We start from the raw sequence: 24,702 nt of genomic DNA on the forward strand, positions 1-24,702 counted from the left end.
TTCATGGAAAGTTCAACTCCCTTTATTCCTCTTCTCAGAAACCATTGGCTTGGGACTATTGCTGTGTGCCATGTCATTGCCCACAACTCCCCCACCTCCCTCCCTTCCCCCCTCTTTTGGATGGATGGCCTAAAACCCCCTTGGGATGCTCCCTGGGAAGCACTGATGGGGAAGAGGGTCTGCCTGCTTTTCTCTACAATCCCTGCAGCAGCCTTTTTTTAACCCTGTTCAGAAGAGCATCCTGGGTCTGGCAACATCCCACACTCTTTTTCTGAGAGGCAAGTGAGCAAGATCAGGAATGAGTGCCATGTGAGTGTAGGTGTGATAGGGAGAAGACAGAGATGCACTTTTCTCAGCTCATGGTTTGGTTCATCCAGCCCAGCACTTGAGTGATCCTGGTGTATACTCCATAATGATTTGCACGTGCACATCCCATTCCCCAGCTGACCAAACCAGCCAGAAACCATCTGCCACTGGGTTGTTTGCAGGCCAGTGGACCTCCAGAATCACCCTAGAAAAAAGAAAAGTAAAATGAAGTGATGGTGATCCACCAGGTTCTGCTGCTGCCTGATTATGCCATCTTTGAGCCCCTCTGTATACAGATTCCTGTATCCCCTCAACTCGTGCCTGGGACATCTGCAACATTCCTTGTACCTTAGGTAGACGCCAGAAACAGTGCAAACATCTGACTCATTTATTCCTTCATCGTGCAAATTCCTCCCTCTCAGCCAGGTCCCAAAAAGCTGATTGCTCTACTGATTCCTCTTGCTGTGTATGGCATTTCCAAACATGTGGCAAGCAAGGAAGCTGATGGAATTTAACTGGATTCCTTGAGGGATGGCAGAGAGGAATTCCTTGAGATTGATAGTAATGAAGGAACAGGCGGGTTACTGTGTATGGCAGGCGCTAAAGAGGCTGAGGGTGTAAGAGACTGATGTAGTCACCTGACTTGAAAGTGGGAGGTAGAGTGGAGAACAGGCTGAAGTGAGAAAAGAGTATTTTAACTGTATTTGGATCCTGTCTAAGGCAAGGATGCTGGGAAGAAGTGGTCATGAGAGCTTAGTTGGAAGTGTTGGAAAAGGGACCTTATACAGTCTTTTCCCCCTCATTTCAGACTGTGGATTGCATTTATGAGACTTGGGACACATCCCACCACTGGTAGTCACCCCTGATCCCATGACTCCTCTGTCACCTGGCAGGCATCCTTCTTGCCCTGGTAGTAGCCAGCACACAGCATCCTGGGAGTAATCATGTAGTGATAGGCCTCACTGCAGATGTTTTGCTGGATGAGCTGCACGTCCACCTTCTGCAGAACATTGCTGATGTGCCCTGAAAGGTAGAGCACCAAAAGTAGCACAGGTGAGCTACGGTGGAACTTCCCCCAGCCCATGCCTACCTCACTGCATGCTGAAACCTGCCATCGGAATTTCGGTTCTGCTCTCCACTGGCATCACAGTCTCTGACTTTCAGCAGATCACTTTTTCTGCATGGAAGAAGTAAAATTCCCCTTCATTCCTTTCCCTACAAGGATATGTTTTGGGCACTTCATCTTTTGGGACAAGGGGTATTCTGCTTTGGGGAAACCTCTGGGTTGTCAGTCTTGGGTTTGTTTCTCACTGAAATGGTTGTTAAGCTCGTCTGTCTAAGAATACAAACCAGGACTGTCCAGTTCTGTAAAGACTCCTGAGTGTTTCCAGTTAGGAAGCAGCTGGAACAAGTCTGTGGGTGGGTGAAGGCGCTAAGTTGACCTGAAGGGCTGTTCTAGTCCTTGGAGGAAGAAACACACACTGTCCCCATATAGATTACCAGACTGTCATGCCTGCCTCTCCAAATGGGGTTTCAGGGCACTCAACAGGTAACTTTGCATAACCTATTATCCAAAATCAAAAGGAGCGAAGAAAGCACAATGTTTTGGGATGAACAGAAACCTCTTGTGCCTACAACACATCTGAACCTATGTTTCTGCCTCAGCACTGCTGCAGTAGGCCACTAAGAGACCTTGAACCTACCACCTTCCTTGAGGGCTCCCCAGCCAGTGATCCAGCAATGAAGGCCAGGCTCAAAGATGTGAGAAGGAGCAGGCAAGCAGATGGGCTGGATTAAGGATGAGATGATCACAGGATGGTCCAGCTGGAGCAGGGCCACATCATAATCATGGCTGTCCTCCTCGTAATAAGGGTGGAGGAAGAGATGGATAACCTTGAAGGACACCTCTGTATGGCCGGTGGCATTTTGCAAGTATTTGCCCAAGTAAACGGTCCAGATGGAGGGGGAGGCCAGCCTGTAGGATGCAGCAGAGGAGCATGGGACCCAAAGGGCAGGCTTTGCAGGTACTGCTATCCCCATCCTAGCACATGCTGACATCTCCATCTTTATGTGGGAACAACGCAAAGCCAAAACAAAGACGGAGCTGTGAAGCATCTTCCACTGTCATTGCCCCCTCAAAGCTGCTCTGCAAATGCCAGCATTGCCCCCTTTTCCCTGCACGCACCCCCAGATAATACTGCATGTATCCATACCCCTTTCTTCAGCTCCAAGCCATGGAGAAGCATGGCTGAGGTGCCAGATGAGGGGTGCAGCTGCCCCATGACATTTTCTCCAGTCAGAAGAGCTTCCAATTATGCATGACATAGAAAGCAATGCAAATCTTTCTATCCAGCACCTCCCCTCTCCATTTACCTCTCATCCTGGAAGCAGTGCGCAGCTGAGACCACCCAGCGGTCAGCAATCAGTGTTCCCCCACAAATGTGGCGGCCCCGAACTTGCAGGCTGGCCTGCCATGGCCACTCCCCTTCCACAGAATTCATACCACCCACAATCCTGCTGAGAGGGGCTTGCATCCCACAGTCTGAGGAGGAGACACAGCAGGTACTTCAGGGAAGGAAGGGAACACGATACACTGTGCCTGCTCTTCCTTTCCTGCTTAGTTGACTGAAGAGTTTGACCTCTAATTGCTTGTCTTACCCAGCCAGCAGATGCTTTATGTACTGTCCAGGATGGGTCTAGTGAGCACTCTCTCCCAGCGTTCCCTACCTCCAGCTGCAGCCTGGGGATGCCTTTGGGGCAGCATGCTGACTGTGCTGCCTGCTGTGCTGTCAGGAAACCCTCCCAGTGATTCACTGCCTACCAAGGCTGCAGAAAACAAGTGGGAAAATCAAAACATAAACTCCCTCCCTGCCAGTAGCCATGCAGACATGGGTGATTTTCCTGTCTGGAGCCTTGTACGATGGCATATAAGCCAACACAGTGGTCGAACAGGCAGCCTGTGGGTAGAACCAGGCCTGTGAGACAAGTCTGTCCGGCCTGATGCCTCAGCCTGAAGGGAGAGGCAGGGAGAAGCTGTCCACAGAGCAAGTGCCTGCTCACAGCTCAGCACAGAGTTGACTCATTGCTGCTGTCCCTGGCACCGCAGGATGGAGCAGGGGCACTGGTACTGTGGGACTGGGGTGGGGAGAAGGTGGTGGAACAAGGGAGGGTGGGCGCTTCTTCTGGGTGGTGGGAAAAGAGGGGGCAACTTGCAGCTACGTGTCTTCCTGCACCTGCCTGGCTGAGGTGTGGCTGATCATTTCCTCACCACAGTGATTCTCATCAGACAGGTCCTTGCAGTCCGCAGTGGTGTCACACAGGGGGTTGGGTTTCTTCACACAGGTCCCATCTTCACAGCGGTAGGTGAAAGGACTGCAAGGGACTCCTGCAAAAAGGAAGGGAAACCAAGGCTGAGAGAGGACAGCTGGTTGTAGATGCAGCCTGAAGTCCTTTAACTGAGGAGAAAGGGCAGCAGAGAGCTTGGGGGAACTCCATAAATGATGACAGGGAGTTTCCTGAACAAACAAACAGCTCACAAACGTTGTGAGGAGGCTGGGCGAGTTACCTCCCAGATGGTGCCCTTATGTCACATGGGGGAAGTACACTACAGACAGCCTTGGCTCGAGCACAGGGGTGGGCATTTGTCATCCCAGCACTGTCCCCTCCCTACCTCCACTGCAGTACTCCTCATCACTCCCGTTGACACAGTCCAGCTGCTGGTTGCAGACCCTGCTGAACTCGATGCAAGTGCTGTCCTCACGGCACTGGAACTTTGCAGGGCACACTGCACAGGAGGGAAGCACATGGGAATCAGGCATGCAAGACAAGGTGTGAGGTCAGGGTCCTAAGTCCTGTAGTCTCTACAGCCTCTTCCCACACCTCATAAGCTGTGCTTAAGACCAGCTCTGGTATAGTGCAGCTGCGTAGCTTTTCCTGATCTGCATTGTAGGTGTGCCTGGACCCTGTCTTACACTTTGTTGTTGCTGACTTAACTTTTCTTGTCTTGGTCTCAGACCTGCCTCAGCACTATGTACTTGCCTTGAGGTCCATGGACTCCTCAGTTACCACCACCAGTCCTGGTTTGCTTGCCTTGTTAGGGTTTTGTAGGACTGCATCCTGTCTGGTGATGTCACTATTCCTCCTGCCTTGCTGTTACCCTCAGCTCGTGGGTCACAATCCAGCAATGGATTCCGCAGTGTCCATAAGTTCTGCTGGACATTGGAGGATGGAGATGGGCCTAAGCTGCCTGCCCATCGCAGAGTTTGATTTCTGTTTACAGATTTCCATAGCAGGAACTGTTCTGTTTGTGTGTACCATTTTCTTACTGCAATGACTATGATTTCTTCATTAATAGCATGAAGCTTCTAGATGACTAAAGGCACATGAAGGTCTGAGACATCCTCAACTTTCATGTTAAAGACAGGGACTGTTCCATATAGACATAGAGTGAATAATCAGAGATGCACCAGTGGCAAGAGTACGAGAAAGGAAGAAATAATAATGTCTCTATTTTCTTTTTCAAATATAAAGTGATGTTTGAAAACACTGAGAAAGTGTGGGGTTTCTGTCAGTCTTGGTCTGTGTCAGCCTGTGGAACTGAATGACACGATATCCCTGGGGCTAAGGAGCTACTGGGATTCAAGAAAGGATTAGATATTCATAAGGATGCAAAGGTATCCATGTCTACAGGAGGGAAGCATGCAAACTGTGATGTCAGATAGCTGGATGATGGGACAGAGTACAATATCAGCAAGACTGCAGACAATACAAAACCCAACTTTGGTAATCCTGTGAGAGCTCTCACATTTCTAGCATTGAATTAAAGCTTCCTTGAGAAATATTTCTCCTTCCTTTGACTTTAGACTTTTCCTACACCTTCCTCTGAATCTTTCAAAATTGGCCACTGTCTCCAGTGGTTCAGGGCTCTTTATCTGTAAAAAAACATCTGTAGGAAACAACTAATGAAAAGTAAGTGGTGGCAGCAATATGATGAGCCCCCCATCACACCAGAGATGAGAGAACAGACGAATTAGGTGTTATGTCTAAGCCTGCATCACTGTTCCTATGAGAATGGGGCTCTGCAGGAGTTCTGAGATGCTAAGGATGGAGTCTGCATCAGCATTAACTGCTTTTGGCATGAAGAACTGACTGAGGCTGATCAAGGACTTTGATGTTCCCAAACTGGGGCAAAATATGTGAGTGAAGATTTGTACAGATTAAGTGTCACAAATGGCCTGGGGGGAAAGAGGAGACAGAAGGGCAGACGGTGGGCTTGGGGAAGTGTGAATGGGGAGGGGGTTGCTGAGTGGTGTGACAGCAGAGGGGGCTGTAGGCCAGGGCTGATGTTGGTTGTAGACTGAGTGGGAGGAAAGCAGGACAAGGTGGGGGACTGCTTGGGCAGAGGACTTTTTTCAGGCTGCCTGGAACTCTTGGTGCTCTTGGCTACTAGGGGACTCTCTTGGGAAGGCTGTGCTGTGACAGGAGCCAGAAGCATTACTGCTCCTTCCAGAGCAGGCTAAAGCCATACAGCAGTGGGATGAGACTTCTAAGGGCACAGAGGTTTAAGCTCCTGAAGTTGAGGTACAAGGCTGTGCCTTGGCCAACCAAATCCTCCCCATCCCTCCCTACCCTTGGAGGAGTGAGGGGCTGTGTCTTGCTGAGACCAGGGACCAGTGGGGAGAACAAATCACTCACCACAATTTCTCTCATCCAGTCCATTGGGGCAATCTTTGATCCCATCACAGGCTGGGACGCACAAACCGTTCACCAAACACAGGAACTCCCCAGGACAGGCTGTGAAATTACCAAAAGAGAGTAATCAGTCGCCAGTGACTGGAAACTTCCCGGCAACAGAGCACCATGGCTTGAAAACAAAGTGCAGAGTTGCACACCCTCCTGACCACACAAGCGTTGCTGCAGTGTGCTGGCAGCACTCACTGCACTCCCCAAAATCTGCCACATCATCTGCTCTTGACAGGGGCATATGGAGCCAGGCTATGCACCAGGGGAAAGAGGGCTTTCCGTGTTTCACATTGTACCAATGGGCAATATCCAGGATAACCCCCTGTCTGGCACGCCATACCTCGGGGTCACTGCAGTTTCATGTCTCCTGAATGCCACGGGAAAGCTGAAACAGACTCTTTGGAGCTGTGATCAAAACTTACGTGGGACCTTGAAGGGGTTGCTGTTAGACACGTTGACAGGTGCATGTATTCAGGGACTGGTGTGCATTACTGGCACCCTTTAGGAGGAAGATGGTGAAGCCTTGGAAAGACAGACTGTGGGTGGCATTTGCATATGTGTGTATTTGTGTGCGGTTTTATTTATGTCTTGTTTGCACGGATTCCAAGGTGAGCAGGAAACAGCTCTCTCTAAGAGATCTTGTAATCAAAATTTAGCAACAAATATTGCTTCAAGCAGAGGTGCTTTCTCCTTGAATTCCCAAGGCCAGCCCGTGATATTGACATGAGGGTAAGATTTTAAGCAGCTTTGTGACCTTGGGTTTTGTTGCATGGATGCTCTGGCCACAAGAGGCAGGGCCACATGTGCAGAAGCAGCTTTGCACATAATTGCCTCTTCTTTTGGGGTCATCACTGGTGTCACTGGTTTGTGAGCATCTTCCTGAATGGTGGATGGCACCTAGGGTTCCTGGGCTGTGCCTTGTGTTTCTCCTGGCACAAGCCAAGTGCAGAGGGGTTGCTGGTCCCCACCACCCCCCTAAGGAGCAGGGAAGAACCTGAGCTTACGGTCAGATTGCTTGTACAGGCTGTAAGCTGCCTGTACGCCAGGGCCGGTTAAGGAGATCTGCGAGGTGAAGGTGATGGTGATGTCAGCAGAAGATGTGACTGGGATCCTCTCAGCGTAGGCTTGCAGGGTCCGCAGGCCACACAACCTGAGGGGAAACACAGGCGGGGTGGCTTGGAGAGGGAGGCAGGAGACAGAGCAGGGCAAGGGGGCTCAGAGGGGCTGGGGTGGGAAGGGGGTCACACAGACTGGGTGCTGTGGGGAAACCAGGAATACAAAATGCCTTCAGTGTAAGTGAGATACAGAGTCCAGAGCGACCCTCCTATCTTTGCATATTTCCCACTTTCTGGCAAGCACTGAGATCTGGCCATGCAAAGCAGTTTAGTTCTTAGAATTTAAGAAGATTCTCCTTTGTCATCTTCCTGAAGAAACCATGTTGTAGAAACTGTGGCACTGACAGTTTAAGAGAGGAAGGCAGGGAGAGAAAAAGTGGAAATCCTAAGCCAGGGTAACATAACCTCTTGATCAGACCCTTCATAGGAAAACAAGTTACCTCCACAGGAACCATGGAGAAGGCACTAATGAGATGGGTCAGGGGAGGTTTTGGAGGGAAACAGGTAATTTTACAGTTAGTGGGAGGAAACCCAAAAGCTGTAGGTCCATCTATCTCAGAGCTTGCTTTGAGGAGAGGGGAGCACAACAACTTCTCCATCCTTTGCACCCAGGTAGTGGTGAGCAGCAGGCCCAGCCACATATGGATGCTAATTGTGGGAAGTCCTGCAGGGGAAGTGGCTGCAGTCAAAGCAGGAGGATATGGAGCTAAAGGGAAGATTTGTACGGAGGTGGATGCAAGGCAATGGCACACACAGATAATATTGCAGAGGTGGTGACAGGCAGATTTGCAAACACAGGAGACGTGGGAGGACACCAAGGTTACACACAGAGGAGAAAACTAAGAAGCCTGATGCAAACAGCAAGACAGGGAAAGCAGGTTGGTAGCTCGAAGCAAATCTGTAAGAAATGTGTTCACTGGAGAGAGAGTGAACAAGACGAGCAGAAAAGCAGGAGGCACCAGCACCAAGAGTGGCCACTGAGCGCAGCTCAGTGTGTGGCTCTTCTTCTTCAAATACGGTGACTGAAGTGAGCAGGGAACCTGCAGAGGTTTAATCCCAGTTTTATCCCAGGTGGGAAGTGAGAGACAGAAACCAGGACCCCACCACACACCTTCTGTTCTGAATTATCCACTGGCCTTGGGTACAGGGCAGGTCATGCTTCTGTCTGCTGAGTGCGTAGGCGTCGAACCAGAGGGTGACCCCATAGTCGAGGGATGGGACCTGCAGACAAGGGGGTGCAGAGCAGAGGGCAGATGGCTCCCAGGAGCGTTACAGCACACTCCGTAAGTCAGAAAAGAGCAGAGCAAATGAGAAGGCCAGACTTATCTGGCAACATTGCAGGTCAGAAAGAAGCACCCTCTAAGCTGGAGCTGTGCCACAGCCCAGGGTGCCTCTGCTGCTGGTGTCAAAGCCTGGCAATTCCTCTCAATTCCTATCAATGTGGTTCTGTTTTGAAGAACTCCTCTGGAGATGAGGTTTCAGATTCCTCCTCAGCTATGGCATCTCTGTGCTGGTATGTAATATTAGACTCCTTCCCCTTCAGAAACACACCTTATGTGGAGGTTGGGCAGGCTGCCACCCTCTGCTTGCTTCTCATGATGATCTGACTGAGAGCCCTGGCTGTACCCCCCACAATGTGCAGAGTGCTGCCTGGGTTTTGGGGATGGGATGGATGCTCTTGTGGGAGCTGGCTCTTACCATCATGTGCCAGGTGCACTGCGTGTTGGGCGAGTAGTAGCTGGGGTAGTGTGGGGTGCCGATCTTCCCCTGCAACTCCAGGCTCTCCCGCAGAGTTATGTTCACTTCACAAGCTGTAAATACAGACATTCAAAGCCCTGCTCTCTGTCAGCTCAGCCTCAGCCCGGGGAGGCCATGTATCCAGCCCACTGGAGGAGAGAAGGGACTCTAAGGCCTGATGCCAAAGGTGACTGGGGTGCTGTGCTGTCTCCCTTCAAGCAGCCATTTCTACCCAGCAACCTTTGTAGCCTCCCCCTCTTGTCCAGAGAAGTGTAATGGTAATGTATTTTGCTGTCTTAGTGTCTTATGTTAGATTGACATTCATCTACAAGCGCATGTGGATGCGATGTCCAGGCCACATCTGGTCTGTCCATGCGTGAGAGCTTGGCCTTCTCCTAAAGCATCACAGTCACTCAGGTGCTGCGTGCCAGCCCCTGAGCTGTAAAGTCTCAAGCCACATGCTAGTGGCTTGCGAGGCAGCAACATGTAACCTGCCTTTTACTGACCACCCTTGCAATCCAGAGGGAATTCTGCCCCTAGTAGGGATGCAGGACCTCCAGGAGCTCTGATACTGCAGGAGATAACCCGTATTCTCCTTGTAACTACAACCACCCTCCTCCAGCCTTCCTCACCTTCGAGGGCCACCGCCTGTGCTGAGAGGATGAAGGGGTCATAGTAGCTGTACATGGCTTTTTTCCACACAATGGACATGACAGGGCCAGATGAAAGGACTTCCACGATGGGCTCCTGCCGGCTGCAGCCATAGATCCTCAGGGGAAAGAGATAAAAGGATGGGAGTGAAGCAAGCAATAAACAAATAAAAGAGAAGTACGAGAAAGAGAGACAATGGAGATCTGTGTTATCCACACACAGCAGTTGTGAGGCACTGACTGAACCAAACAAAGGGCCAACAGTGACAGCTCCTGCTGCATGGCTGTGCGAGACATATCCCACATCAGTGACTTCAGCTCATCAGCAACAGGCAGGTTGTACATCAAAGAGAACCTCCTCTGATGTACTCTTGACACCTTCCCCTGCTGTGGTGTGTCGTGCCATCCTGCCTGCCTTCCCCAGCGTGTTCTCCCTGCTCGGGAGCTACCTACGAGGTGATGAGGTGTTTCTCCAGGGGCCCGGCTGCATCGTACATTGCCAGGCGGTCCCTGCAGTCAGGCAGAGTCCACTCCAGGCGTAGCTTGATCATGTAGCCCTTGAGGCCATGGAGGTGCCAAAGACAACTGGAGGCCAGGTAGTCAGGGCCCTCCAGCCTTAGGATGTCATCCTCCTGGACATAGCTGTACCTGTAGCAACCTGAAACAGAGGTGGTTGTAAGGGAAATTAAGATATGGGACTGTCACTTGGTACATCAGCGTAAGCCCTGTTTTAGGGTAAGGCTGACTCATCCCAGTGGTCTCGGTTTACTTTTACGTATGTTGTGGTGGCACTGATCCTTTCGTACCATTGCCCCAGTTTCTCTTTCTGTAAGAACTGTCCCCTTTTCCTTGGTTAAGCTAATACTACCTCAGGCTTTAAATATCAGCACAGCACAGTTATCTTCCACTGGCTTTAGGTTACGTTTTTACTTCTTTCTCCTCTCAGCCCTATATTCTTCCTGGCTTTACATCTCCCTCATCTGAATTCCAGGTTTCAGAAGACTTTCACACCAGGACTTTTGAGTAAATGTCAGCTTAAAAGTGAGCTTCTAATAGCATATCTAATGCAAGCTGCTAGACAGAGAACTCACAACACTGCCTGAAATTACTAAAAGCATCTTCAAACATTGCCAAGACAACAGACTCCTAAATGAGGCACATCCAGTGCAGAGCCACGCAGGAAATCCCCACCCCACTCAGCAGTATTGCATGAGGCCTGGAATTAGCAGTGTGGTACCAGTACACCAAGCTATTTCACAGTTCTCATTAGGAGAGAGTCTGAGGTGGCTGCATTGCCCCTGGCAGCTGGTATCTCTGCCCAGAGCCATCCAGTACATAGTAGTCATGTAGTTTGGATCTGGACAAGCAGCAGCACTGGTGCTCCCCTGCTCCTACTCCCCTTCCCAGGATTTACAACTCCAGGAGGCAGATAAGTTTTCTGTCCCCTGTGAAAATCCCTCCCATAAAGTCACGAACTCAAAAGGAAAGGAAAAGGTAGCCTACCCAGAGTGGATTTCAGCACTACTATGTCTTTCACACTGGATTCTGTTAGAAAAAAAATATATAAAGGAAGATAAACAAAAGCATAAACTGGATAAAAAAAGATAATCTGACAACCTAGCATGGCAGGTGAGGACTCCCTTCCTTCCTCACGTAACTGGCTCACTTACAACTTCAGCATGGGGCATCCTGCAGCTACCCCTCTGTCAGCTCTCAGGGACCTGTTTCAGTCCTGCCTTCCCCAACCCATTTCTCTGGGAAATTTCTCTGCCCCTGATCCACATCTGGCAGCCCTAATTCATGCTTTCCAGCCCACCATGGGCTTCTCTGCCTTTTTTCCTGGCCCATTTTCGTGTGCTGTTCTGGGACCTCTTCCTCTCCCCAGGAGAGCTGGCATTGCTTCAGGCAGTCATCCCCCTCCTCTGCCAGCCACATCACAGGGCACAATCCCACTTCCCAGAGCCTTCACCATCTGCTGTCCCAGTTTAAAGAGTGCCCAAACACATGGGAGCTATTGAGGGTGGAGAAGGAGTCCTCTTTTGATGACCACTCTGCAATGGGCTACTTGACATCCTTATAGAGTCCACCTTTGGAGCAGGGAGTTGCAGAGAAAGAGACCAGCAAGGGCTACAAATCTGTGCAAAATACTCACGGGGTGGAAAACACTTTAAGAGACCTGGGCTTTTCTCCAGCCTCCCAGCTGAACCGGAATCAGCCAGAGATCAGGTGCTACTGGGAATAATTGCCAAAATAAAAGGCACTGTGAGGTCAGCTGGGTGTGAGGACTGTTGTTGGGGGTATGCCTAGGTCAGGGCTTTGGCCTGCTGTAGTTTCTAAGCAATTCTATGGGGAGAGATGAGTGGTTTTGTCATAGGAAAAACAGATGCTGTGGAAAAGAGGATCCTGCAGGCATAAGGCAGGATCCTAGCGAAGCTCATGTGCTGTAGGGAATAGTTTGTGCAGAGCTGGTAGTAAGTACTCTTTTATCTGAAGGTAATAAGCCCGAGTTCCTGAAAAACGAAGTCCTGAAAGACTTTTGGGGAAGAGGGGAGCTGTGTTACTGGGGTGAGTGTGCCTGTTAGTAATAAGTAAAGCACTGGAGAGGTTCCTGTGCTACTCAGTGGTTTGCAGCTCTGTGTCTCAAGGCAGAGTGAATGTTTAGAGCTGAGCAACCCGGCAAGAGTCTGTCAGGAAGCAATGAAGTGCTAATGACCTGCTATGAGCTAGCTGTTTTTTCACTCTAACTGTACAGGGCAAATGAAACCAGAGGTTAAGCCATTGGCTGGAGGTCACCCTGGCTCAGCAGTATAAGAAGTTTCTGGCTTTTGCCTCAGTTATCAGACTGTACTTCTGACTGGAGAGGGAGGTGGAAAGGACTAGGGAAAGCAGAAGGAGCGGGATAAACCACAACTGGTGTGTTAAGTCCAAAATAGAAAGAAGTGTGGTCTGCTGAAATGAATAAAACAGTGAAACAGATGCAAAGCAAGTAAGAGGGAACTGGGAACAGCTAAAATTATGGCACCATCATTTTTATTTGTTTATGAGTTGCATTATGCAGTGAGCAAATAAAATGAAAATCCTAGATGAGCTGACTTGGAAGGATTCAGCATATTTCCTTGTGATATCTTTGTTAAGAAAGTTCGTTTAAATTGGCTGAGCATAGGGTCTGGTATGCTGGAAACAAATCATAAGTAGAAATAAGGAACTAATGGTAACTGTGGGAGGAGATGTCTTGATGAGATGCCAATGCAGCTTCTGACTAGGGTCTTAAAATGATTATCTGGATGAGGGAGGGAAAATCATTTAGAGGAAATTGAATTTTCTTTATGGACACCAAAAAATGACCCACAAAACAATTGGGATGTGGGGGTAAAAGGTAAAGGAGGTATCTGTAGGATATAATAAAAGAAGCTTTATCTTAGAATAATGCAAGATAGCATGTCTAGGAAAAAAGAAGAAACCAACTTGGAGATGTAACATCTCATGGGAAGAAGAAACTTGGAAATAGGAGTCCCAAGAGGAGATAATAAACACAGTGTATTTTAAAACCTGGGAGATTTGGGACTCTGTAAGAGGGATCAGACCAGGCTGACAAGTTAAGCCTCATTATAAAGATCATTATAAATATAAATTCCATTGGACTTGTATGCATTGACTATAGCTACATCCCTAGTCCTTTACCTAACACTTACTTTAGACCAGTTTTGCATGGGTGGCTTTTTAAACAGGCTGTGACCTTCACTGTGGGCAGCAATAAATAATCCTTAAAATCATACATCAAGAACTGAAGTGACAATGATGCTTTGTCTCAGAGGAAGACTTAGTGGTGACTCAGATATGTCGCTTTTGTTCTCTCTATCAAATAGTCTGGAATAATCTCCCAAAGGAAAGCAGGAAACCTAAATGCTCTCTATTTTCAAGCTGAGCTGATCAAAGTCATGACCTGTCTAAGATCTTGCTCTACAGAAGCCAAAGCTGATGGCTGAAAAAAAAATTACCTATCTGATCATGGTCAGGTGCATCTCCAATAATTTTAATCTTTCAAAGGAACTATTTTTTTTTTTTAACATCAAACTTCAGTTTTTCTCTATCAGGAAAAAATGTGAGTAATTGTATCTCCTGATCCTTACTATTTCCCTCATCCTCTTCAAATTTTTTCTGTCTCCTTCAATAGTGAGTCCTGGCCTTTTCTCCTAACATTATACATTGTGGAGCATTTCTGAGTGCTCAGGCCACAGCTGAGCAGCTGGTACTTACCCAGGAGAACCAGAGAGTCTGGGTTGATCCTGTACTCCGTCTGGTAGGACAGGCTGCCTGAGCTGTTGAAGCTGGTGGAGAGCTCTTGGTGGAGCACTGTGTTTACCCTCTCAGCAGTTGCTTCCTTCTGCTGACTCTCAGGGATTTGGAGGGTGAACCAGAAGAAGAAGGTCAGGGCTCCCCCCCTAACAGAGAAATAGCATGTGAAATATTCTTGCTCTTCATCTCCAGAATTACTGGAGAGAAAAACCCAGGAGATTAACCCTCCCCACTGTTTTTCCACAATCAGACACATTTGTGTAGACTTTCCAGTTCTGCTGCTGTGACTCAGAGGAACCATTTTGAGTGGGGCAGGAGAGCTGCAATGTCCATGGTGTGGTGAGTCAATGCTCGGTGCTTTATCGGAAGAAGCCTTTCTATGCCATCTGGCTTTAGTGATGACCATATGAGCTCAAATTAATGTGGCAATTAATCAAGACTAGTCTAATGAGTAGTCTAATTTCAGGTAGAAATGACCTTTGAGTACTACTGACCAGGGGTTGAAAATAAAAGCCCAAGACTTTGTCTCATCTCCCAGTGGTGACAAGTGGATGATTTATGACCAGGAACCTTACCACAACCCATTAATGCTGGGCAGGCTAAAGCTGCAAGAGACTGTGACTGGGAAAGTTCTGTTCAACCAGCTGGCAGAGAAAATTGGCTGGGGGAAGGCAAGGAGATGTTGAAACACATCTTTGTTCAATAAAAGGCTGGAGGAAGATGTGCAAGCGAAACACTTCTTTCCCCAGTTGAAAATGGAATCACATCAAAGCTGGAATGTTCCTCAGGTGAAGGACTGATTTAGGGGTGTGGTTTTCATAGGAAAAAAATCAGAAGCAAATGACCATCAGTCTGGAAATTATTTCTGCTATCCTGATCTACTGTTATGACCTGCAAAGCTGTAGTCCCACATCTGTCCCATTCCACTGTTATCCTGTTCCCAGGTGGTCCATGCTTCTTTGCAGGAATAACTTTTTCATGGTGCATTCTGGCCTCTCCCTTCTGGTGCCTAGAGTCAGGCCATAAAATAGCTTTCTTGAATTAGACAAATCAATTTCCAGCTGTTTAGTTTCTACTGACAATGCCAAGACAAATTTTTTTTTAATCTCTTCCCAATGATTTTTTTTTTTGCTCTCTTGAACTTCTGCCTCACTGAAAAATTTCTCAGTTTTGGCTTTTCATCTTGACCTGGGATAAACAGGAACATCAAAATATCCCCAGCTCTGTTATGCTGAAATCATTCTGAATCTGGACTGTCCAGCCTAGCCTGGAGCTCATGGAAGGGACTGCAGAAGTTTGTCATGGGCAGATTTCAGTGAAACCAGAGTACAGTTTACTGGAAGCTTTCACACACAAACAGGCAAATATGCTGTGGGTGCTACTCACCCAAAGGCATACACCGTGCTCGAGTTGTAGTATCGACCCAGCTCTGTGGCACGAATCAGTTCCTTCAGCTGCAATGAGAATGTCGTCTGAGAACTACAGTGCAATGTTAGAGTGCCTGATCTGATGTTTCATCCCTCTTGCCATACAGGCAAGTCTGCCCTTGGATGGGGGTGCCTTATCCCTTCCTCATTCTACTGACTGAGCAGCCTCAGGGCTGGCTCCGCTCATGAAACTGCCCTCACCATGTTCTGGAGCTTAGCTGACTCCACCCAGAAGGCTCTGGACTCCACCTGCCCGAGGTCCGGGGAGTACCGGCGGTTGAGGACCTGGAGGCTGCCACAGTAAAACTGCAGGACAGATGGCTCCAGGTGCCATGGTCTGTAGTCTGCCAAGAGAAGACACTACTGAGTTACCTCAGTGATACATAGGAAACAGGGGGTTACCCATGTTTATGACTACCCAAAGATCCCCCAGAGTCACCAATGTGCTTCGGGCTGGGCATTGCTTTGACTATCCCCCATCCACCTCCTGCAGGGGGAAAAAAACATGTGAATTTTTACCTAGGAAATACCAGGTGGCTGCAGCAGCTCCAGCCAGCACAAGAAAGGCTATCCCAAGGGGCACATAGCGGAGGCAGCGACGTGAGTTAGTCTCTGATTTGTCATTTGAGAGCGAGCTGGAGTCTTCCTCCTGTTCCTCGGCCTCCATCAGGCGCGTCTGGTGACACAGCATGCCGAGGTCAGGCTGGTTTTTCTGTTTCCCTTTACACCCTCTCTGGAGGTGTTATGCCAAATCTGTCCTCCTCTCCCAAGATCTACAGCCCCAAGAGATGACTGTGCAAACCATGAAAGACTTTGCTCAAAGCAAATGTGGGTAAAACTGCTAAATCAGTGGGATACAGGCTTCCAGGACACTGTCCTGTCTACATCTCTTGGCAATCCCTCAGTTTTCAAAGGCATTCTCTGGGTTCTGCCTCTGTCAAAACCACAAATGAGTACAATAATGAATTCCTCTGAATACAAAAGTGTTGTCCCCCAGGCTGGGAATTGTTTTAAAACTGGTATTTTATTGATCTAGAAATCGATGCAGAAGAAAACCTGTGACCTGAAATGTGAGCAAAAGTTGCATGATCCAGCCACAGCCTGGGAGCCTGAAGTTGCACTTTGCCTGCCATGCCATTTTTATCTTGATCCCTAAAAGTAAGCAAACCTTGCCATTCCCACCAGACCGTGTGTTCCCAGGCAAAGCCAACGCTGGCACTGGCTCAATAGCTGAGCTAATGAGAAGAGAGCACCTGAGTAACATTCAGCCCTTCACCACCCTCTGCCTGTGCCAGGGGACACCTTCTGTTTTCCTTTACCCCACATCTCCCCCAGGCTGCTTCTTTTGCTTCTTCCTGACTGCATCCCTTCTGTCAGCCCCACACTCTGAGGATAAGAAATACCTTTGCCTGACAGAGCCACACTAATACTGGTTTTGTCACCCATTTTCCTCCTCCTTTCCCCTGCCACCACGCAGTGCATGCCTGCCCTCAAAGGCTTTCTGCATTTCTGTTTTGGAGGGGAAAGGGATGTGAATGCATCTGCATGGGAGGACACAGAAGTCTTGTGGAATGCTTGTGTCCTGTCTGTGTGTCTGTGAGTCATCTTTGTGCCCAGTGGTGCACGTGAACCTGGGGAGAGGAGTGCATGGGAGGGACTTGCTACAGCTGAGGGAAGAGGTGGCTGGCCTCATGCGCATTTTAGCCCATGTGGATGCCACTGAGCATCACCTGATAAGGGTGAGTGGGCTTTTCAGCCTCCTCCCCGCCAGTTGCAGAGCCCCAAGCCCTCCAGGCTGCCTTGCAACATGGAAACACATTTGCAGAGTGTAAGCACCAGGTAACTCACTCCAGAGCATTATGCCCAGCCTGGTGAACACCCCCACCCGGACAAGCAGTCACACATCCACTTGCTGTAACACACCCTTCCAGAGAGGAGGGTGGCACTAACAGGTCCAGCACAGACTGCCCTCCCTCGCTCCTTCTGGGGTACCTTTCTGCACAGCCTCTGGGAAGGATCTGCTCCCCAAGGAGCCAAGTTGGGTAGTCCAGGAGGGCAAGGGCACTTCTCCGCTACCACAGCATCCCTTCAGAAACAGCAGGCATAAGCACACAACCGCAGATGGAGGGGCAGGGGAGGGAGGGCAGGAAGCAGCAGAAGAGCCTCTTTGTTAGTAGATTTGGTGGCAGGCACTGGGGTTTCCCCCAGAGCTGCAGACCTACCTCTAAAGCCTGCTGCTGCCTGTGAGACCTGGCCCACACCCCTAGGCAAGCCAGCTCACACCTGCAGGGAGAGTGGGAGAAAGCAGGACGTCTATTTACCCAGCTCAAGGTCTCCTCAGTGATCAATAACCCCGTGCCATGTCCCTTCAGCTCGGCCTTTGTCCTGCACCGTCCTGCCGCAGTGGGTCAGCGTACCCTGCACGATGGCTTTTTCCTTTTCTGAAATTGAGGGTTTGGAGGCTTAAAGTGGGAGAAGATCTGCAGGCTGAGCAGGGGAAGTCCAGAAAAAGTCAAGGTAGGAGCACCTTCAGCTGTGCAGAGAAGAGCAACCCAGGAGACGGGTGCAGATCGCTTACGTTGTCCTCCTCGGGGGACAAGGAGTTGCTGAGCAACTGCTGTATTTCTTAGGCACCCTCTTTGGTCTCATCGGTGTGTGCTCCCCTGCACAGGGATGGAGCAGATGCTGGCTTGCAGGTGTAGATGGCTGGAAAGAGGGAAGACAGCAGTAGACAGTGGGTCTGGTTGCCACAGTGTTCAGGCGGATGAAAGCAAAGCACAGTGCCTCTCAGTGCCAGCCTCAGAGACTCGCTCTTGTCTGCTTGCAATTCCCGCTGCCCACTCTCCTGACACGGGGCTCCCCACACTCAGCTGCACCACCACTTATGCCTCCCTGCAGCATCTGCTATTCTTCCAGCCCCAGGTCCTCCTCCTCAGCTACTTTTCCTACATAACCTTCTGCTTGCAGTCCTGCAGGTCTGTATGTGCCCCTTTGTTTTTCACAAAAAGCAGAGACACCGCAGCTAGAGCAGAGTAAACAGAGTTATTCTGTCAATAAATGGGTGACTCCTGACCCAGGGCTGAGCTCCAGCCAGTGACATCGACCTGACGTTGAGCTCATTTGAGCCAGGGCTCACTTGGGCTCATTTTGGCAGCTGGGCAGGGATAGATATTTTCAGCTCTGCCACTGGACCAGGTTTTGTCTGGGAGTGCATGAAGACCAAAAGCCATTGCTGTAGTTGCCTCATAGTGGATTTTAGTAGATAAACATTAAATGTAGATAGAATGCTGTAGTGTTTGACTGGGAATGCTTTCAGAACTTCTCAAGAGATTTGAGACCTGGTTTCACTTTAAAAAGTTACTTTGAACTAGAATTTCCACAGATAATGAGTGACTAGCTGCATCTTTAGGCACACATGTATTCATATACAGCTTTTCTGAGTTTATGCTATGAGGGCTTGCCACAGTGGGTCAGAACCTATCTGAGGGTATTTCTCAGTGCCAAAGACCTTACTTTTTTGAATTAAATTTTCCTGGAAAGAAGAATCGTCCTTCTCTGGTGTTTTCAGCAGAACAAAAAAATGCAGAATCTCAATCTGATCTATCTAAGCAAGCATACCACATCTATCACCACAGGCTTTTGAATCAACCAAGGACCCAAACCCTTGATCAGATGTGACTTCAGAGGAATTTTTTTACTGCAAGTACCCCTTACTTTCTGTTTCTCCACAGTAAAAAAAAGGAAGAGATGTGGGAGGAGGCTGAGAGTGATATCTATTTATGAACAACGTATCCTGGAAAGGAGATGAGAGATGTGACAGCTATCTTTGCTGTCTCTAGGCTTAAGATAAAGAGAGGACTCGTGCCTGTGGCTGCTAGCTTGATATTTTCTACACCAATATTTTCCACACAGTGCTGTTATTCAGCTTTGGTTTGCCTCTGGTACTGATGGACACGGTCGTGGCGTGTTTCTGTGGGTTTGTGAACTACACACGGTGTTTTCGTGGGCTCGAGAGGCGACTGCTCTCGTGTGACATTTCCAAAGAGCTGTTGGGAACCCAGCAGTGAAAGGTCCCCAAATCACTGAGAGTGTTACGAACTCTGGCATTTGCAACCTGTGTTACTCACATAGGAGACCACATGATCTCGTCTTCCTGGAAGAAAGGTCCGGTTATCGCCAGATCTGACGCTGAGCACTTCCTGCCGCAGTGTGTCACACATTCACACCCAGCATGGCTGCGAAAGCCATGCTAACAGCTTGCCAGCTCCAAAGCTGTCAACATTTTCACAAAAAAAAGGGGGGGGGGGGGGGGGGGGGTGGAAAAATACTGAGCCAGCAGGACAGTCCTCAGGAGTTTGCAACAGGATCACCTCTAACTCTGCTTTCTTTTTTAGGTGTCTTGAGTCCCTTGGGGCAGGGAGTAGGAAGGAGAGCTAAAAGTATATTAGTCTGAGCAAAACTTTACCTAGTTCCCTCTTTAGAAAAGCTGTTAATAACTTCCCCCCACCCCAAAGGACAGAAAAACACTGTAGATTACTTAATATTTTGTTTATTTACAGAGAAGCAAACCTGTTTTTTTGTACTCAGCAGCAAGATGTACTCAGGAAGAGTACAGATACATAGTTTGGTCATGCAGAGAGAAAATTAGAAAGTCCAGCTACTCAATCTAGCCACTGTAATAAAAAATAACAAATACATTAATAACAAAAAGAGGGTCAAGGAGAATCTCCATCCTTCATTTGATGTGGCAGGGGAATATTGACATCAAGGGTGAGGCTGAGCTACTTAATGCCTTCTTTGCCTCAGTCTTTAGCAGGAAGACCAGATGTCTTCAGGGTACCCACACCCCTGAGCTAGGAGGGAAAGTCAGGGAGCAGAATAAACCTCCTGTAATCCAGGAGGAGGTAGTTAGTGACTAGCTGTGTCACTTAGACACTCCCAAGTCTGTGGGGCTGGATGGGATCCAACCAAGGGCACTGAGAAAACTGGCAGAAGAACTCACCAAGCCACTTTTCATCATTTCTCAGCAGTCCTGGCTAGCCAGGGAGATCCCAGGTGACTGGAGGTTAGCCAGTGTGACATCCATCTACAAAAATTGTTGGAAGGAGGATCTGGGGAACTACAGCCCTGTCAGCCTGACCTCAGTGCCAGGAAAGGTCATGGCACAGGTCACCTTGAGTGCCATCACATGGCAGGCAGGGAACAAGGAAGGGATTTAGCCCAGCCAGCATGGGTTTAGGAAAGGAATGTCCTGCTTGAGCAACCTGATCTCCTTCTATGACAGGGTGACCCACTTGGTGGATGAGGGAAAGGCTGTGGATGCTGTCCACCTAATCTGGAGTAAAACCTTTTACACTGTCTACCACAGCGTTCTCCTGGAGAAAGTGGCAGCCCGTGGCGTGGATGTGTGTACTCTTTGTGGGGTAAAACACTGGATGGATGGCTGAGCCCAAAGAGTTGTGGTGATTGGAGTTGAATCCAGTTGGCAGCTAACCAGCAGTGCTCCCCAGGGCTCAGTACAGGGGCCAGTCCTGTTTAAGGTCTATCGATAATCAGGATGAGGGCATCAAGGGCTCCCCTTTAGTCAGTTTGCAGATGACTCCAAGCTGGGCAGCAGTGTTGATCTGCTGCAGGGTAGGAAGGCTCTGCAGAGGGGTCTGGACAGGTTGGATTGATGAGCCAAGGCCAGTTGTATGAGGTTCAACAAGGTGAAGTGCCAGGTGCTGCCCTTGGGTCACAACAACCCCAGGCAGCGCTGCAGGCTGGGGGCAGAGTGGCTGAAAACCAGCCCAGTGGGAAAGGACCTGGGGGTACTGGTTGACTGCAGCTGAACATCAGCCAGTGTGTGCCTTGGTGGCCAAGAAGGCCAATGGCATCCTGGCTTGTACCAGCAATAGTGTGGCCAGCAGGACCAGGGCAGTGATCATGCCCCTGTATGCAGCACTGGTGATGCCCCACCTTGAATCCTGCGTCCAGGATTGGGCCCCTCACTACAAGGAGGACACAGAGTTGTTGGAGTGTGTCCAGAGAAGGGCAGTGGAGCTGGAGAAGGATCTGGAACTCAAGTCCTGTGAGGAGCAGCTGAGGGAGCTGGGGATGTTTAGCCTGGAGAAAAGAAGGCTCAGGGGAGATCTTACTGCTCTCTACAGCTCTCTGAGAGGAAGTTGTGACACGGTGGAGGTCGGTCTCTTCTTCCAGATAACAAGTGATAGATCGAGAGGAAATGACTTCAAATGGCACCAGGGGAAGTCCAAGTCGGATATCAGGAAAAATGTCTTCACTGAAAGAGTGGTTAAACACTGGAATAGGCTCCCCAGGGAAATGGTGGAGTCACATCTGAAGTGTTCAGAAAACAAGTAGATGTGGCACTTTGCAATATAGTTCAGTGGGCATGGTGGTATTCAGTCAAAATTTGGACTAGATAATCTTGAAGGTCTTTTCCAACCTTAGTGATTCTATGAAGGAAAATAGAAAAGCTTAAGAAGGTCTACATGAGGACAGTGCAGCTTGGATCCTTGGCCCATGTAGGATAGCAAACTGCCCATCAGAGGCAAGGGAGTTTGTGTCTCTTTTCAAAGTCCATATGGGAAGATTCTAAAAGTACAGGAAACAGCTGGAAAAACCTGATGCTTCCTTATCTGGGAAGCTGTGGGGTCCTCTCCTGTTTTCTCCTGGACATAATGGAGCAGTCTATGTCTTGAGACAGGTGGTGAAGAAACTGATGAGAGAATAGTTCCCAGAGCCCTCCCAGCTACAAGCAGGCTCAACTCCTCCGAGAAGCTCTTTTGAAGTGAAATCCAAGCCAGAGGGTGACCCTGCACCTGGGACTTATAATGATATTCAGGATGCATACTGCCAGGTCAGGTAACAGTGTAGGAGGAGAAAATCCCCATGATTGGACAGGCAGAGGTAGGAAAGAATTAGTTCTAGTTGACACTCACAGCTGTGACAGGAGCACTAACAAGTTCAATATCCTTGAGCTTTCTGGTATAAATTCTCTTAGAAGAGTTTTTAGGAGATAAGAGGAACTCTTAGCACATGGCTAAGGTATTTTCCCACTGCTGAAAAGTCCAGAAATATGGCAAAAAAATGGACAGATGGTAGAAATGGTCAATGCAGGGGTCGATGTAACCAGAACAACTTGTCTTCCTTCGCCTTACCACTTCTGTGGCTTTTCCTCAACCCAGATCAGGGCATGTAGAGGAAGAAGAACAATGAAGTGCTATCCCCATTCTTTGTAAGTGGATTGAGGTTTTCTGTTCAGTAAAGGTGCTGATTCGTGGGTTGCTTTTCTGGGCTCATTCACCACATCTTTGCTGCTAATTAGGCAATGGTTTCCCTTGAGCAATGGAAGGAATAGGCAGCACCGTTGTGCTGTTTTCCACTAATACAGGATGTGGGATGAACTATTCTGCAATCAGCTTATCGTAGTCAAAAAACTGTAGCTTGCCAGCAGGGCAGAAAGGCTTTCGATTTCATGAAAAATATTGTAGCAAAATGGGAAACTGTCTGAGTTCTTTTTACTGCCACCATCAGAGCTGGAGGAAAGAAAGAGAGGGAGGGGATTTCCCCAGTATTTTTAACCCAATAATGGGGATTTCTTTTTTACACTGCACTGCTTAGACAGCTGACACAGTTGTACTCTGAGCTGACCTTAGAGACTCTAAGGTCTAGACTCTCAAGTCTAAAGCTGGACCAAGTAGCTTAGGATGTAATCTCTGCTTAAAACCTAAAGTGGGGACATCATAGAAAAAAATCACACCCTTGGTCAGTCAGGAGGAGATGTCTTCATCCATTTCATCTTCAACCCCAGCACTGACTGGCAGTGTTATTGTCCCCTGTACAAAATCGCATCTTCAGGCACTTCTCCCTCCCATTAGAGGTTTTTAGGCCAGGATGAGGCAAACAGACCATATGCTTGCTCAGCCTCAAAGCTGAGTGCTATTTTACACCAAAATGCAGAGCATGGAAGTGCTGGCACAGTCTCCTACTGGGAGCTGGGAAGGGAAAAACGAGATGGTGAGGTTTGGAGTGTCACTTGAGAAGTGTGAGGAGTTTCTACACCATCGGAGCCAGTAATAACAGAAAAACAGGTTCAGTTATGAAGGTGAGTCCTTGCTGGCCTGTGTTCTCAGCCTCATTAGTGAGCAGTCCCGATGGGATTGATGCTGAAGTTACATTCATGTCCATCTAGCCCTCCCTGCAGGGGTGGCCTTCCCCACCTGTGGGTCTCCTCCAGGCAGATCCTAGACAGAGCAATGGCTGTACTGGCTCTGGAGGTCCCTCAGAGAAAGGTAGGCACCAGTGTTTGGGACCTGGCTGGAGAAGGCTGTTTTGCATGGATCCTCATCCTGCCTTTGCCTTAGAGGTGGAGGCTGGGAGAAGGCAGAGGTAGCACTTGCTGCTGGTGTGCAGGGGTCAGTTGGAGGACCGCCCTTCCCACTCCCCTCCGTTACAGTGACAGTATCGCTGTCCTGCAGGTCCGGTGGGTCAGGAAAGTCAGTGTCCAGCTGGCACACGGGCCCAACAGGTTGTGAAACTGCTTTGTCCATCACCTTCTCATCCTGTTCCAGAAACGGTGTTGGTGAGGTCCCTTCACTCGACTGGAGAGCCCCAGGAACAGCCATGGCCTGCTGGGCTTCACATTCTGTCTGTTCCATGAAGGAGCTGTTTTGGGAGCCCTGGGTTGCCTCAATACAGTGAAAGAAGTTGCTGGGCAACACGTTCATGCCCTCTGCCAGTGTGCAGAGGTCTGGGGAGGGGAGAGCCTGGTAACACTCGCCATCCTTGCTGCCACTGCCCTCCTGGGTGAAAGGCTCGTAGGTGAAGTAGACCTGACAGGGCTGGATCTCAAAGGAGTTGGAAAGGTGGAAGAAGAAGTAGCCTTGGTTGGTGTAGCAGCTGGATCCAGATTGCACACTGGTTTCTACAGAAGAATCAGGAGTCAGGGTTCCCTTGGAAAGTAGAAACTGGGATTCCTGGTCATTCTTCTGCATCACCTCGAGCATGGAGATCTCTGGGATTGTGCTGTTCAAGCAGTAGGAAGATGTGGAGAATGGGGAGGAGAGCCATTTCTGATGGGAAAGAAAAATGAGAGAGAGAGACTGTGACTACCAAAGTATAGCACTCAGAGGGGAACCAAAGGTTTCTTCTATTGAGTGGCCACTGCAGTCAAGTGACCTGTTCTCTGTCCAAGCAAGAGTTACCAGAGGTGGTGGGGATGGAAATTCACATTCTTGATGTCTCATCTGCAGGATTTGTGGAGAGAGTATGTCATTCTGTCACTTTAAAATCAAGAGTGGACCTTGTCAGCCTATGCTTGAGATTTCTGGAGCAGGGAATTTAAGATGGACAAATAAAGTGACACGAAGGGAATAAAAAAGATAGGAAAAAACCTTACAAGACCATAAGATGAAGTGAAGCATGAAA

At 49.0% G+C, this 24,702-nt stretch overlaps 2 protein-coding genes and 1 long non-coding RNA gene across 6 annotated transcripts in view; 1 reads left to right on the forward strand and 2 right to left on the reverse strand.

Moving 5' to 3' along the window:
- On the reverse strand, window positions 1-18,266 carry TMPRSS6 (transmembrane serine protease 6). Of its 3 annotated transcripts, XM_032107156.1 has the most exons (19): window positions 17,852-18,266; window positions 17,595-17,714; window positions 15,793-15,949; window positions 15,475-15,617; window positions 15,233-15,300; window positions 13,808-13,992; window positions 11,054-11,095; window positions 10,004-10,208; window positions 9,533-9,669; window positions 8,862-8,974; window positions 8,275-8,384; window positions 7,053-7,198; window positions 6,001-6,099; window positions 3,977-4,090; window positions 3,575-3,691; window positions 2,680-2,848; window positions 2,010-2,281; window positions 1,193-1,329; window positions 1-511 (listed from the first exon to the last, which is right to left on the reverse strand). In XM_032107156.1, exons 3-19 carry the CDS (start codon window positions 15,938-15,940, stop codon window positions 353-355), a joined length of 2,364 nt encoding a protein of 787 aa, XP_031963047.1. In that variant the 5' UTR covers window positions 15,941-15,949; window positions 17,595-17,714; window positions 17,852-18,266; the 3' UTR covers window positions 1-352. The 3 variants fall into 3 exon arrangements, with proteins under 3 accessions (XP_031963047.1, XP_031963046.1, XP_031963048.1); XM_032107155.1 differs by lacking the exons at window positions 17,595-17,714; window positions 17,852-18,266 and adding an exon at window positions 17,496-17,588; XM_032107157.1 differs by lacking the exons at window positions 1-511; window positions 17,595-17,714; window positions 17,852-18,266 and adding exons at window positions 681-829; window positions 17,496-17,588.
- The window catches only part of LOC116443181, a 19,787-nt gene continuing 12,764 nt past the window's right edge, over window positions 17,680-24,702 (forward strand). Inside the window, exon 1 of the long non-coding RNA XR_004239768.1 lies at window positions 17,680-17,790. This is a non-coding gene — a long non-coding RNA (uncharacterized LOC116443181). The remainder of the gene's footprint in view (window positions 17,791-24,702) is intronic.
- IL2RB (interleukin 2 receptor subunit beta) overlaps window positions 19,803-24,702 on the reverse strand; it is a 22,554-nt gene continuing 17,654 nt past the window's right edge. For both annotated transcript variants that reach the window (XM_032107158.1, XM_032107159.1), the window contains one exon: window positions 19,803-24,347. In XM_032107158.1, coding sequence (XP_031963049.1) covers window positions 23,520-24,347 — 828 coding nt within the window. In that variant the 3' untranslated portion in view covers window positions 19,803-23,519. The remainder of the gene's footprint in view (window positions 24,348-24,702) is intronic.

The sequence above is a fragment of the Corvus moneduloides genome, chromosome 4 (assembly GCF_009650955.1).
Source record: "Corvus moneduloides isolate bCorMon1 chromosome 4, bCorMon1.pri, whole genome shotgun sequence".
Taxonomy (NCBI): Eukaryota; Metazoa; Chordata; class Aves; order Passeriformes; family Corvidae; genus Corvus; species Corvus moneduloides.

Coding starts and splice junctions, on each gene's coding strand:
- TMPRSS6 (XM_032107156.1), bottom strand. CDS start 15,940: ATGGAGGCCGAGGAACAGGAGGAAGACTCCAGCTCGCTCTCAAATGAC. Junction 7,199..8,274: donor TGGATAATTCAGAACAGAAG/GTGTGTGGTGGG, acceptor GTTTCCCCTCAG/GTTGTGTGGCCTGCGGACCC. Junction 3,692..3,976: donor TGAGGAGTACTGCAGTGGAG/GTAGGGAGGGGA, acceptor TCCTTTTTGCAG/GAGTCCCTTGCAGTCCTTTC.